This window comes from Bos taurus, chromosome 18 (assembly GCF_002263795.3).
Source record: "Bos taurus isolate L1 Dominette 01449 registration number 42190680 breed Hereford chromosome 18, ARS-UCD2.0, whole genome shotgun sequence".
NCBI classification, from domain to species: Eukaryota; Metazoa; Chordata; class Mammalia; order Artiodactyla; family Bovidae; genus Bos; species Bos taurus.
Window position 1 is genome coordinate 55,577,729 of NC_037345.1, and position 13,989 is coordinate 55,591,717.

Here is a 13,989-nt window from a genome sequence, read left to right on the forward strand (position 1 = left end):
AACCCCAGCTCCCAACTACTTGCCTATGTGTTCCAGTTTTTATAATCCCCCCCACAGTTTTATAATCCCCCCCAAGTATCCCCTCCTTGTCACTCTCTTCAGGATCAGCAAGGTGATGTCCTTTGAGATCACATGGTCAGCAGCTTAGAAGCTGGGGAACTCCAATGGTCAAATCCACCAGAGTTGATCTGACAAGTTGTATTAGAGTTCATAAACAGTAGGCACTCAGAAAATATTGGCTATCATCATCATCATTTTTACCCTCAAGTTCATCCAGGAGAACTCCTATTCATCCTTCAAAACCCCATTTGGTTTCATCATCTGTCTTTCCCAGAATGAGCTCTCAAAACCAGAGCACTGTGATTTTGTGCGACCATTTGACAAGATCCCAGACTGAGGCCTAGAGCAGCCAGGCTACTCTTGAGGTCTTTCAGCATCCAGTTCCTTCTTCCTCTACCTGCTCAGTTCCTGGGCCTGGGTCTCAGGCCCGGCCAGTCCGGCTGAGGAGCGTGCAGACACAGGCAGTGTCAATTCGAATCCATCGCCAGCCCACACGGCCCTGGGCATCGGTGGTCAATGCCCGCACGTAGGACTGCTTGGCCTTACACTCAGACACCCAGTGCCTCCGGTCCACACCCCGGCAGCCTCCTCCACCCCCACCAGGGCCACCTTCCCCAGCACTGGCAGCCTTGCAGCGGGTTTCAAAGAAGTACTGGCGCAGGGGACTGCCACCAGCTGCAGGCACCTCGCCCAGCACCTCCACCTCACGCCCACGCAGGTCCACAGCAGTCCGGCGGTCTGTCACCCAGCCACTGACTGCGTCACACACGGCCAGCTCTCCACGGCGACTGGCTGGTGCTGTCTCGCTCACCCCTCGCCGACTGCGGTTAGCTGGGCTGCCGACTGGCTCCCCAAAGGCCCCAGACTCCAGCAGAAAGAGCAGAGGGGGCCCCGTGGGGGTACCCCTGGACAGGGCCACCCGGGGGGACAAGAGGTCCCACTCAGGGGCTGGAAATGGGGGCAGGGGTGAGGGTGGGGGGTGGGGCTCCATCGGGACACTGGGGAGGAGGAAAAGCAGGAGGATGGGGAGGGAGCCTGAGGGGTGCGGGAGCATCTCGCTGAGCACCTGAGGATAGACAGAGGGAAGCTGGAATTAGGAGGATGATAACTTCGTGGGGGGACACATGGCTACTCCAGGGGCATCTGCATGATAGAACCACAGGTTCTAGAAGCTTGGAGGACCCCTATATTTTAGGACTTTGATAATGCCCAGCCTCTAGATTAATCATACTTATTCTACTATTAGTATTAATAATAGCCAATAAAGGGGGAAATACAAGCTCAGAGAGGCTAGTAACTTGAACCAGGTCACACAGCCAGCAAATGCCAGAGGTGGGACTCAAAACATGTCCCAGCAACTCCACTCTGCCATTTTGCCTCTACAACCCCAAGGAACCCTAAGTCCTGCAGCCTGGATGAGGTTTGAAGCTCCAAAATTTCTGAGAATGGTCATGCCCTGTAGTTCCAGAGAGACCCAAGTTCAGCTTAAAACTGCCTGTAAGAAGGTAAGACACTTCCTCCCAGGTGAGGCTTCGGTTTCCCTATCCATGAAATTGGCCAGGGCTGGGAGATGCTGGTGGGGGCATAGATGCTGCAGTTTCTCTAGAACATTCTGGAAGCCCGTGGGTTCTGGGAAAGGACTGAGAAGCAGTGGGTGGTTACTGGACCTGTCAGCACCTCCTCCACCTCCGAGCTCCGGGGCTGGGGGCCCCCAGGCTCCGGGGGGCCCCTGCTGGGGACACAGGTGACCCCCTCCTTCCTGACATCTCAGGAGAGGGAGGGGGCAACCACCTAGGGGAAAAGGGAACAGGCAGGTTAGAGAGGCAGGTGGGGGAGGGGGCCTGAACCCCAGAACACTCCGCTTCTCAGTGTTCCTCTGAAAGTGTAGGGGACCAAGAGTCAAGGCTGCAGCCCCTCCCAGAAGCCCCTGCTCTGCCCAGGTGATGGCTCCTGGATGGAAAGCAGATGGGGGGAGGAGAGGAGAGGGAAGGGGAGAGGCTGAGGACGAAGGAGGCTGGAAAAGATTACATCCGCCTCGGCCCATTCATCTCACAGACGGGGCGGGGGCGGGGCTGGCCTGGACACCCGGGTCCCCGAGGGCCCACACTTAAGAAGCCCTGGGTCCCCCATGGCTGCTTCCTGGAATGTTCTCCGCTCACAGGACAGGCCAGGGCCCGTCCAAGACTTCTACTGCACATACCTGGAGTGGCTGCCTGCCCTGGCTGGGAGATGGGGAAATGAGAAGGGGAAAATGTGAAGAGGGGTACATGCTGACCCAACCAGAGCCGGGAGCGTGGGTTCCCAGCTGCTTCCTCCCTCAGACCGGGAGTCCTGGTTCCCAGGTGCCTTCTCCGTCAGACCTGGAGTCGTGGGTGCCGGCGGCCCACCTCCCCCACCCCATCCTTTGCAGAAGTCCAGGCTCTTGCCCGCTCCTCGCTCAGACCCCAAAGCCCCGCTCCCCAGCTCTCTCCTCCTTCAGGAACCCAGGTCGCCAGATCCCGCCCTCAGATGCAGAAGTCAGGCCCCCCAAACCCCTCCTCCCTCGGACCCAGAAGTCCGGACCCCCAGTGCCGTCCTCCTTCAGACCCGAGAGTTCTGGGGTACAAGCCCATCCTTCCCAGGCACTCAGAAGCGCGGACTCCCCGGCCCCTCCTCTCCCGGGAAGTTTAAGCCTGGGGGTCGGGACTCCTGAGACCGCTCTGGGGGTCGCGGACTGTCCGTCTCAGACGCTTCCCTCCTGCCTCAGTTTCCTCCGCCAAGCCCCGCCCCTGCCGGCCCCGCCCCCGTCCCTCCCTACCCGGGGGCCGGACGACCCGGACGCCGGAATCCCGGGGGAGGAGGCGTGGAGGCGCTTACCTGGGGCGCCCTCCTCGGCTCCCCCGGCCGTCTCCGGCGCGGCGGCGGCTCCTCCTCCTGCTCGCTGGCTGTAGGGACGCCTGCTCGCCCGCCGGCTCCTCGCTGCACACGCTCCGGAGGGCCCGGGTCGGGGGCGGGGGCGGGGCGGCGCCCGACGGCGGAGGAGGGGCCGGGGGATCCCGCCTTCCACACGCGTGCCGAGACCTCGGAAGCCCGGCCTGGCTCGCTCAGCCCTCAGCCCGCCTCAGTCCCAGGAGGCCAGGCGCCAGCCTCCACCTCCCTCCCTTCAAACTCGGGAGTCCGGGTCCGCAGCCCCCTCCTCCCCGCGGACACGGGAGTCCAGACCCCCAGCCCCTCCTCCCGCAGACGCCGGGAGTCTGGGCCCCCAGCTTCCTTCTCCTTAGGACGCCCCCCCCCCCAACCCCGCCCAGCCCTTCTTCCTCAGCTCCAGCCCCCTCCTCCCGCAGACCCAGAAGTCCAGACCCCCAAGTCCCCTCCTCCCTCAAACCCAAGAGTCCAGACCCCAAGCCCCCTCCTCCTTCAGACCCAGGAGTCCAGACCCCAAACTCCCTCCTCCGCAGACCCAGGAGTCTGGGCCTGAGATTCCTTTGCGTTCTCTTGCCAGTTTAGTGTCAATCCCCGGGCAGATTCCCACCCTCTGCTCTCATCTCCATTGCTCCCAGGAGCTCCAGGCCAGACATTAACCAGCTGGGTTCGGGGAGTGATAAGGCCCCGAGGCCCGGGGAGACGGTAGATGCGGGGGTCTCTCCCACATAAGTCCTCTCTGCTGGAATTTCCTGGGTGGGGACTGGGGAGAGGGTCTTGTCCTGAGTTTCAGATAAGAGAAATTCAAGGTATTCTAGGGCTTGGAGACAGACAAAGATATGGTTTGGGAACAGAATGACCTGCCTGGAGAAAGAAAGTGAATAGTGACAGATGAAGGGAGATGGGGAGAAGAAAAGGGGACAGACTCCTAGAAAAAGAGGGAGACACACTCAGAGAGAGAGAAGGCACAGACCGAGAGAGGGGACAGACACACTGAGAAAGGGGAGAGAAGCCCAGAGAAAGAGAGACCTTAAGACAGATGGAGACTCAGACAGGAGCTGAGAGTCCCTGGGACAGACTTAACTGCTTCACCCCTCCCCTGGAGCTATTTTCAGAAGGAAAACTGACACCCGCCTTGGTGGGGGGGGGGGCAGGGGTCATCCCATACCCCTCCCTCAGCCTAAATATAGCATGGCAAGGTGGCAGGAAGGGTGTCCCCGGATTAGGGTGTTCCCCTCACTGCTCCCCATCCCAGGCCAAGGCGACGTAGAAGGTGGCTGCGGTTGTTTATTGGGATGGGGGAGGGGCCCTGTCCACGGGAGTGTCCTTTGGAGTCACTTCCCAGACCTGTCCAGGTTTCCCCCATCCCTAAGTACCCTACCTGCCCCATCCCCTACCAGAAGATGTCTATGGAACTTCCATTCTCCGATGGGGTAGTAGGGGTGAGTTTGCAGATGGGAAAGTTTCCGTCTCTTCCTCTCTCCGGGTCTCTATCTCCCTCTGTCTGGGTCCCTGTCCCCTCTGTGTCCCCTGTCCGTCCCCTCTGCACCTCTGCCCCCTTCTCTGGATCTTTGCCCCCCTTCCTGTGTCTCTTACCCACTCCCAGGCCGCTGCCCTCTTCTCTCCTCCTCTCCCTTCTCCCCTTGGGTGTCTCTGTCCGCTGTTCACATGTCTTGTCCTCTTTGGGTCCCTGTGCTGGGGGCTCCGTGCCTGCCTCCCAGACTCTGCCTTATGTCTGTCACTGCGATGGGAAGAGGGGGGGTCTGTCTCCATTTCTGTCTTCAAACGTGCCTTTCCCTCGCTTTCGGAAAGAAGTGTTAAATTATTTAAAGGTTACATTATTTTCGACCTTTATCAAAAGCTTCCCACAATCTGTACCTTCTATCTCTCTGTGTAAAAAGGTGGTTGGATTAAATCAGGGGTTTCCAAACTGAATTTGTTAGCTGCAGACCAAGTTACTAAGAGAAATTCCATAAAGGGTAGGTTCCTCTCAGACCAGTTCAAACACTCTGATTTGTCACACTGGTGCTAAGTAAGATTTCATTTGAACAAAAAAGAAAGGGGTGGTGGTGTGGGGGGGGTCTTTAGCTAAAAATAACAACAACAAGTCTCTGTAAACCACTGGATGGATTTTAATAAATTAATACAAGTACTTTGAATTAATACAAGTACCTGGCACATAGGAAGCCCTATATGTGTTAGTGATTTCACTGTCCTCCTCCTCCTCCAAATGCCCTTTTAGTACGAAAGATCTCTGACCTTGGGTAACCCCCTCCCCTCTGAGCCTCAGTTTCCTCATTTGTGAGAAATGAAGCTGTTAAGTTCTGGTGCTGATCAGCAGGCTGATGGGGACACATGGGGTCAGGCAGCCGGCCACAAGTCCTGCCTCCCCCCCCCCCCAACTGGAACATTCCACACGACCTTGGGAAGCCACTCCCATGCTTTGAGATGCTGGTTTCTCCCCAGGGAAATAAAGCGGGCCCTGCAGTTTGTCTGATACACTTCTTGAACCTCGGGAGGGGTGGCGTACCCACTTGTGGATCTTTGTGTGATTCCATGGGTGCATCTCTCTTGGGTTCAGGGGCACTGACTTTTTCTGCCTTTTTCCTTTTTGGTTCACTTTCTCTGGGGTGCTCTGGTCTCTTTTCCAATTCTAGGTTTCTGTCCCTCTCATTCTGGGTGCCTGATACCCAGCCCTTCTGGGCCTCTGTCTTCCCCTCTCAGGATCTTTTTTCCCTCTTTGGATTTCCCTTTCTGTCTTAGGTCTCTATACCTCCCCAGCTCTCTTTGCCCCTCCTCTGGGTTTCTATCCCCCAATCAGGTCTGAACAGAGTACAGTTTCTACCCCTTTTCTCTTCCCTTGTGGCTCTGATCTCCGTGCCTGGAAGCAAAACTCTAGGGGAAGACAGAGAAGGGGTTGGTTTGAATGGTAAAACAAGGCAGGTATGTGGTAAACGGAAGGGATATCTACATCTTGCTAGTTCACCCAGAAGCCCTCCGCATGACCAACTGAATCTACAGATACAGAAACCAGCCCTGGCCCCCCTTATAGTGATGACACTGAGCAAACCAGTTCAGTTGGTCTCCTCGAGTCCACACACTACATTTGCTCCTTGACACATGATTACTTCCTAGTGCTATTATCCCTAGGTCCACTAAACGCAAGCAAACCAACATGGCCCTATAGACCTCATACATACACTGCAACTCAACCCAACATTCCTACAGGACTCAGCGAACACACCTTGATGTAACTCAACTCAGTTTTACGACACAAGTGAACCAGCCCTATGAGACTCACATGAGTACACAACTCATTACGATCCAACTTAATGTTGCCCCAGAAAACTTCTAGCCACATAACGCTATGCAATTCAACATGACAGAACCCTGAAACACTCCTACGAATTTACATTCCAACCCAACTTGATCTCACATGACCTAGAAAGCTCACATTCTATCACTTGACTCTTCGTATTTCTACATGGCTCACAAGTTCACAGAACCTAAAATAACATGGCCCTAGAAGAATCACAAAGCCACTCAGTTTCCAATGTCTCAACTCAACTCCACAACATCATGCATGAACACACAATCAGTCCCAACAATGCCATGGGTGACCACCTTACTTGATCCAACATGGCCCCAGGGGACTCATAAAACCACAGAACCCTGCACAATGCTGTTGGACAAGACTCCCAACCCAACCCAACCCAACAAGGAACCAAGAAACTCACAAAACTATGTGACCAAACCTATCTCAACACTACCCCAAAAGGCTCCACAAGCATTGCACAACCCAGTGCAATACAAACCAATGGAGCCTCCATCTCAACTCAGTATAACCCATTGCCATTCACTGTCATCTCAGGAGGTACCCACAGGAGCTACCAATCCACACCTCAAGACCCAATAAGACTTAGTGTTCCCCAGTTCATTACCACATAACTTAGTTCATCCTAGAAACAACACCCTCCCCCCAACTTTCCCCTCCTCCCTTCCCGCCCTCCCTCCAAGGAAATGTGAGGTCCTGCAGACCTCAACTGTCCCTCACACTTCGGTGACCATGTGTTTCCCAGGGGGGGCCCAGAGTGGAGGCGGCAGCTCAGACACCTCTGGATCCACCAACCCCCCATTGACCTTGCCCTCCAGGGGGCCACAGGGCTGCGTGTCCACATGGCTGTACATCCCAGCCTCTTCGTCATCTGTCTCCCGGTGGTAAAAGTAGCTGAAGTTGGAGACAATGACTGGCACAGGTAGGGAAATGGTCAGCACACCGGCGATGGCACACAGAGAGCCCACTATCTTGCCACCCACAGTGACGGGTGCCATGTCTCCATAGCCAACTGTGGTCATAGTGACCACCGCCCACCAGAAGGATTCAGGGATGCTGGTGAAATGGGAGTCTGCCCGATCCACCTCGGCAAAGTAGACTGCGCTGGAGAAGAGGACCACACCAAGGAAGAGGAAGAAGATGAGGAGGCCTAGCTCGCGCATGGATGCCCTTAAGGTCTGGCCCAAGATCTGCAGGCCCTTTGAGTGCCTGGAGAGCTTGAAGATGCGGAAGACGCGTACCAGTCGGATGACTCGCAGGATGGCCAGTGACATGGCTGGCTGGCCCACTCCCCGCTGCCGAGCCAGCTCTGTACCCAATGCCACAAAGTAGGGCAGGATGGCCACGAAATCGATGAGGTTCATCACATTCTTGAAGAAGGCTGTTTTGCTTGGGCAGGCCGCCAGACGCACCAGCAGCTCGAAGGAGAACCAACAGATGCACAGAGTCTCCACCACAAAGAACGGGTCATCGAAGGGCAAGCGAGGCAGGGGTCCAGGCACTGGACTGGAGCCGTTCAGCCGAGCCGGGAACTGCAGGGAGGAAGGGATTCAGGAAGGACCATGCCAGGGCTGGGACACACTGGAACGGCCATATTTGCGGGTTAAATATTCAACTACTTCTTTACAAATTGGGCAATAGCCTCTGTCTCCAGAACCCCGCTGACCCAGTTGGCAGACCCTTCCTACCAGGACAGGACCTCAGGGATCATCCCTGTAAGGCTGACTTTAGGATCCCTGATCCTTCACTGGCAGGGTCTCCTGAAACGATGCTAGAGTGGAGATCAACCTCATCCCTTCCGAAATCCCGCTCCCAGCGTTGAACTTCCAGACGGGGAGGGTCCCAGTCCTTGCCTCACTCCCTTATGCCCCGGCCTCCCCAAACCCAGCCTAGACCGTGATGGTTGAAGACCTTATCTTTAATGCCAAAACCCGGGCTCCTCCTCTCACTAACCTCAGTTCAACTTTCTTTACGATGGAGGCCTCTTATCCCAGCCCTCAGGCCCCCCACCCCTCTATCTCCATCTCCCTAGGTGGCTTTCTTCAGATCCCAGCCCTCAGTGCCTCCAGTCCATCCTTCCCATTGGTTACTGCCAGCTGCACAGACGGCCGATTTTTCAGTTTCTCCTTACCCCTCAGTTTTGATTTCTTTTTTTTTTTCAGTTTTGATTTCTTAATACACCTTTCCTCCTGCCCTCCACAGGCCGGGTTTCTCACCTACCTCAACACTCGCCTTCTGATAAGCAGGTCCTCCTATTCAGATCCTCAGGTCCCGCCCCATTAAGCTATATACATTTCCCTTCCCCAGCCCAGCTTTTAATGGTAGAATCCCCTAGTCGGGCGCTGTCCCTGGGTTGCTGCCCCTCTCACAGCTTCTCAGGTGGTGCTAGAGGTAAAGAACCTGCCTCCCAGTGCAGGAGACTTCAGAGATACAGGGTCGATCCAAGGGTGGGGAAGATCCTCTGGAGAAGGAAATGGCAACCCACTCCGGTATTCTTGCCTGGGAAATCCCACGGACAGAGAAGTCTGGCTGGCTACAGTCCTTAGGGTGGCAAAGAGTCGGACACGACTGAAGCAACTTAGCACGCACAGCCCCTCGCCCGGCATTCTGATTCGTTTGGTTTTCCAACCCCAATACCCCGCCCACACGGCCAGGCCCCACCTTCCTGATAAGCCCCGCCTCCCAGTGCCCCTTACCCCGCCTTATGATTGGCCAGGACCCCGTGGACGCGACCCACCTCCTCCTAAACCCCGCCCCACCACGCTCAGGCCCCGCCCCCTTACCGGGCCAGCGGCGGCCACCGCGGCAAGCCCCGGGTTGTCGCGGTCGTCGCGAAAGTCGGGCAGCGTCTCGAGGCAGAAGACGACGATGGAGACGAGGATGACAAGCACCGAGACGACGGCGAGCACGCGCGCCGCCTGCGAGCTCTCGGGGAACTCGAAGAGCAGCCAGAGTTGGCGCGCGAAGGCGTGGCGGGGCAGGGGGCGCTCGGTCGGCAAGGGGCAGCCCTCATCCTCGCGCAGGCGCGCTAGTGCCGCGCCGCCCAGCCCGTAGAAGGCCACCTCCTCCAGGAAGACGTCGAGCGGCACGTGCGCCGGCCGCCGCAGCCTCCCACCAGACTGGTAGTAGTAGAGGACCGCGTCGAAGCTGGGCCGATGCCGATCGAAGAAGTACTCGCGGCGCGCGCCGTCGTAGAAGCGGCTGCGGCGCACCGGGTCCCCGAGCAGCGTGTCCGGGAAGCGGCCCAGCGTGCGGGCCCGGGTCTCGAACCGCAGCCCGGCCACGTTGAGCACCACCCGCTCGCAGCAGCCGCAGGGCGGCGGGCACCCGGGCTCCATGGCGCGCGCAGCCCCGGCGACCCGCGGACGGACGTGTGGCCCCGACGCCCGACCCGGCCCGGCCCGGCCCCGCCTCGGCCGCCGCCGCCGCCGCCCCAGCCTGGTGTCCGGTGTCCACGCGTAAAAATAGCCCGGCCGCGCGGCCAGCGAGCGGGGGAGGGGGCGCCGTGACCCCGGCGGGGCAGAGGGCGGCCGCGCGCCCTCTGCCGGGGCGCCCGCCCTTCCGCCTGGCCGCCGCCGCCCTGGGGTTTCTCCGGGTTCATTCCGCCTTCGGGGCCCCTTTCTCTCTGTCTCCCCATTTCCTGAGACCTCTGTTCTGCGGCCCTCCGGGTTTCCGTGTGTGTGTGTCTCATCTATTTTTTAAAATGAGCATCTGAGCCCCTCTGTTGGAGTCACAAATTTCCATCTCTCTCATTCTTTTGAATGTCTCTGCTTCTGGCTATGTCTTCGCTTTGGGCCTGTCTGATTTCAGGGATGTATCTCTGAGTATGTCTCTGGGTCATTTTTCTCTGGGTTTTTGCCGTTCTAAAGTCACCTGTGTCTGGGGATTCCTGGCAGTCTCTGTGTCTTGGTCTCTGAATCTCCGTCTTCAGTTTGATTCTGAAAAGAGATATCACTGTCTCTATTTCTTGTTTCTCTTGGTGTCTGTCTTTCATCTCTGCCTACGTCTCTCTGCTTCTTGTCTCTCCGGCTCTCTTATCTCTTAGCTCGCTGTATCTCTGTCCCTGGGATTCTCTGGGGCTCCCTTTCAGCTAGCTTTCTTTCCCTGTCTCTCTGGATTACTGCAAGTCTCTGTCTCAGGGCCTCTGGACCACTGAGCCTCTCCGGAGTCATACTTCTGAATCTCTCTCCGACCATCACTCTAGGTTGGCTCGGCCACTGTCCTGGTGGTTGCCCCATCCTGGGGACGCTCCAGCAGCTGCTTATGAGCGTGAGCCCCCCACACCGGATCCCCTCGCTCTCCTCTCCTACCCCCACCCCAGGGTCTCCACCTGGCTTCTCTGCCAGACTTTCTGAGCCCCAGCAAGGCCTGAACTGGGGCCCTGAATTGTGCAAAAGAAGGCTGGGCCTGCCAGGAACAGGTGGGGGGTGGGCTGGGGAGATGCCGCAGGGTCACTCGAAGGGACCAAAGGACAGACCGACGATGGCCTTCCAGCCACCGGTGTCCAATGACACCGGGTAAAAATAGCCCCATCGGTTGAGCTTGGAGGGAGGCAGTGGGGATTGGACATCCAGACTCCTGGGAATGAGTTCCCGGACGCCCTCTACTGGGGGAGAGGAGAGAGCCACTAAAGGTTTTAGCTCCCTAGGAATTTTGGCCCTCTTCCTGTCTACAGTTCAGTTGAGTCGCTCAGTCGTGTCTGACTCTTTGCGACCCCATGAACCGCAGCACGCCAGGCGTCCCTGTCCATTACCAACTCCCGGAGTCCACCCAAACCCATGTCCACTGAGTTGGTGATGCCATCCAACCATCTTATCCTCTGCCGTCCCCTTCTCCTCCCGCCCTCAATCTTTCCCATCATCAGGGTCTTTTCCTGTCTACAGTTTCTGCGATATTTTGTCACCATCCATCTGGATTTGTGTCCCTCTCTGTGTGTCTATGTCCCTTTCTTTCATGGTCTTGGACACTTCCCGTGACTGAATCTCTCTCCCTGCCGCCCCCTCCCATCTCTCTGGCCTTTTCCCTTCTCTCTGGTCTTTTCTCTCTCTCTCTTTTTCTTCTCTTTCTCAGAACTCACAGAAGCCTCTCTTTGTGGGTTTCTGAACATTTGGTATGAACAGATCCTTCCTCCTTCCTATAGCCGTATCTCTTACACCCTCCCACTACTGAGCCTGGAGGTGGGCTCACTCTTTTACCTCCAGAAAATTCTCCCTTCTTTCACTTCCAGAAAATTCTCCCTTCCTCAGCTCTGACACTCAAGCTATCCATGGACACCTTTCCCCAGCCTTCCGTAAAAACTCATCCTTCCCCTTTCTGGCCACTCCCATTCTTTCAGGGAAGAGTTTCATTCCTGGCTCCATATTCATTACTCTAAAACTACTGCCATAGGGAATTCCCTGATGGTCCAGTGGTTAGGACCCGGCACTTTCACTGCCGGGTCCTAACAGTGACCCAGTCCTTCCAGTCCCTGGAAGAGGACCTGATATCTCACAAACTGCATGGCAGCCAAAAAAAAAAAGGGAAAGCTACAATTATCCTTGGAAGAGATGCTATGTGATTTTAGAGGTTAGGTCATAAAAGGCAACCTTCCACCCCACTCTTTTCCTTGGGAAACTTGTGCAGGCCAGATGACAAGGCCAATGTGGAAGGGACCCTAGGCTACTAAGCTTGCAGCTAATCAGCAGCATCAGCCTGCAGCCACGTGAGTAAGCCATCTTAGAAGCGCATCCTCCTGCCCCAGCTAGGCTACCCACTGTAGCACAGATAAGTCTTCTCCCTGTACCGCACCCCCCACCCTGCCCAGCTTGTAGCCTTGTGAGCAAAATGAATGGTCTTTGTTTTCAGTCACACAGTCTTTGAGTGGTTTGTTACACATACCACAATAATAGATAATCCACATGTGGTATCTTGGTACTCTGAGCCTATCGTTTCCATCCGATCTACCCCAGCCTCCTCCCTTCCTGCCTGCCTCCCCCCTCCTTCCTTCCATTTTTAAAGTTTTATCAAGCTACAGTTCACTCATTTCAATTTACACAGAGGACTTCCCTAGTGTCCAGTGGCTAAGACTCTGTACTTACCACTCCCACACACAAAAAAGACTCTGCATTCCCAATGCAGGGGGCCTGGGTTCAATCCCTGGTCCAGGAACTAGATCCCTCATGCTGTAATGAAGACTGATGATCCTGAGTCCTGCAGCAAAGACCTTGAGCAGCCTAAATAAATATTAAAAAATAAAAGGGGCTTCTCTGATGGCTCAGATGCTAAAGAATCTGCCTGCAATGCAGGAGACCCGGGTTCCATCTATGAGTTGGGAAGATCTCCTGGAGAAGGGAATGGCAATCCACTCCAGTATTCTTGCCTGGAAAATCCCACAGACAGAGGAGTCTGGCAAGCTACAGTCCATAGGGTCACAAAGAGTCGGACACGACTGAGCGACTAACACACTTTGAAAAAATAAATAAAGTATACAACCCAATGGCTCCTCCTATATTCATGAGTTTTGCATCCATCACCACAGTCGAATTTAGACCATTTTTGTTATCCCCCCCAGAGAAACTCTACACCCCTATCTGTCACCCCTTAATTGAACCACCCACAATTTGGAGGTAATTTGCTATAGCAGTAACAGGAAACTAAGAGACGGTCTCTCCTCTTCCTTGGTATCATTTTTGTTCCTGTGTTACAATAAGACCTTTTTTAAAAATTTATTTTAATTTTGAAATATTTTCAGACTTACAAAAGAGAGGCAAAGATAGCACAGAGAATTCATGATAGCCTTCACCCAGGTTCTTCTAATGTTAGCGTCTTACATTGCCATGGTTCCTTTGTTGAAGAAACTGACAATGGTACAATACTGTTGACTAAATGATGTGCAAATTGCCTCCATTTTTCTGATTAATGTCCTTTCTTCCTCCTAAGATCCAATCCAGAATACCATGTTGCACTGAGCTTTCGTGTCCTCTTCAGTTCAGTTCAGTTGCTCAGTCGTGTCCGACTCTTTGCTACCCCATGAATCGCAGCACGCCAGTCCTCCCTGTCCATCACCATCTCCCGGAGTTCACTCAGACTCACGTCCATCAAGTCGGTGATGCCATCCAGCCGTCTCATCCTCTGTCGTCCCCTTCTCCTCCTGCCCCCAATCCCTCCCAGCATCAGAGTCTTTTCCAATGAGTCAACTCTTCGCATCAGGTGGCCAAAGTATTGGAGTTTCAGCTTTAGCATCATTAATTCCAAAGAACACCCAAGACCAATCTCCTTTAGAATGGACTAGTTGGATCTCCTTGCAGCCCAAGGGACTCTCAAGAGTCTTCTCTAACACCACAGTTAAAAGCATCAATTCTTTGGCACTCAGCTTTCTTCACAGTCCAACTCTCACGTCCATACGTGACCACTGGAAAAACCATAGCCTTGACTAGACGGACCTTTGTTGACAAAGTAATGTCTCTGCTTTTTAATATGCTATCTAGGTTGGTCATAACTTTTCTTCCAAGGAGTAAGCGTCTTTTAATTTCATGGCTGCAATTACCATCTGCAGTGATTTTGGAGACCCCAAAAATAAAGTCTGACACTGTTTCCACTGTTTCCCCATCTATTTCCCATGAAGTGATGGGACAAGATGCCAAGATCTTAGTTTTCTGAATGTTGAGCGGTAAGCCAACTTTTTCACTCTCCTCTTTCACTTTCATCAAGAGGCT

At 55.1% G+C, this 13,989-nt stretch overlaps 2 protein-coding genes across 2 annotated transcripts; both read right to left on the reverse strand.

The window, feature by feature from the left end:
• Positions 1-235: 235 nt before the first annotated feature.
• On the reverse strand, positions 236-3,045 carry NTF4 (neurotrophin 4). The gene is made up of 3 exons (NM_001304828.1): positions 2,917-3,045; positions 1,728-1,851; positions 236-1,126 (listed from the first exon to the last, which is right to left on the reverse strand). The coding sequence occupies exon 3, from the start codon at positions 1,112-1,114 to the stop codon at positions 482-484; it is 633 nt and encodes a 210-aa protein (NP_001291757.1). The 5' UTR covers positions 1,115-1,126; positions 1,728-1,851; positions 2,917-3,045; the 3' UTR covers positions 236-481.
• A 2,024-nt stretch (positions 3,046-5,069) lies between these two features.
• On the reverse strand, positions 5,070-9,776 carry KCNA7 (potassium voltage-gated channel subfamily A member 7). The gene is made up of 2 exons (XM_002695203.6): positions 9,079-9,776; positions 5,070-7,827 (listed from the first exon to the last, which is right to left on the reverse strand). The coding sequence occupies exons 1-2, from the start codon at positions 9,631-9,633 to the stop codon at positions 7,012-7,014; spliced, it is 1,371 nt and encodes a 456-aa protein (XP_002695249.2). The 5' UTR covers positions 9,634-9,776; the 3' UTR covers positions 5,070-7,011.
• Between the last annotated feature and the right edge of the window lie 4,213 nt (positions 9,777-13,989).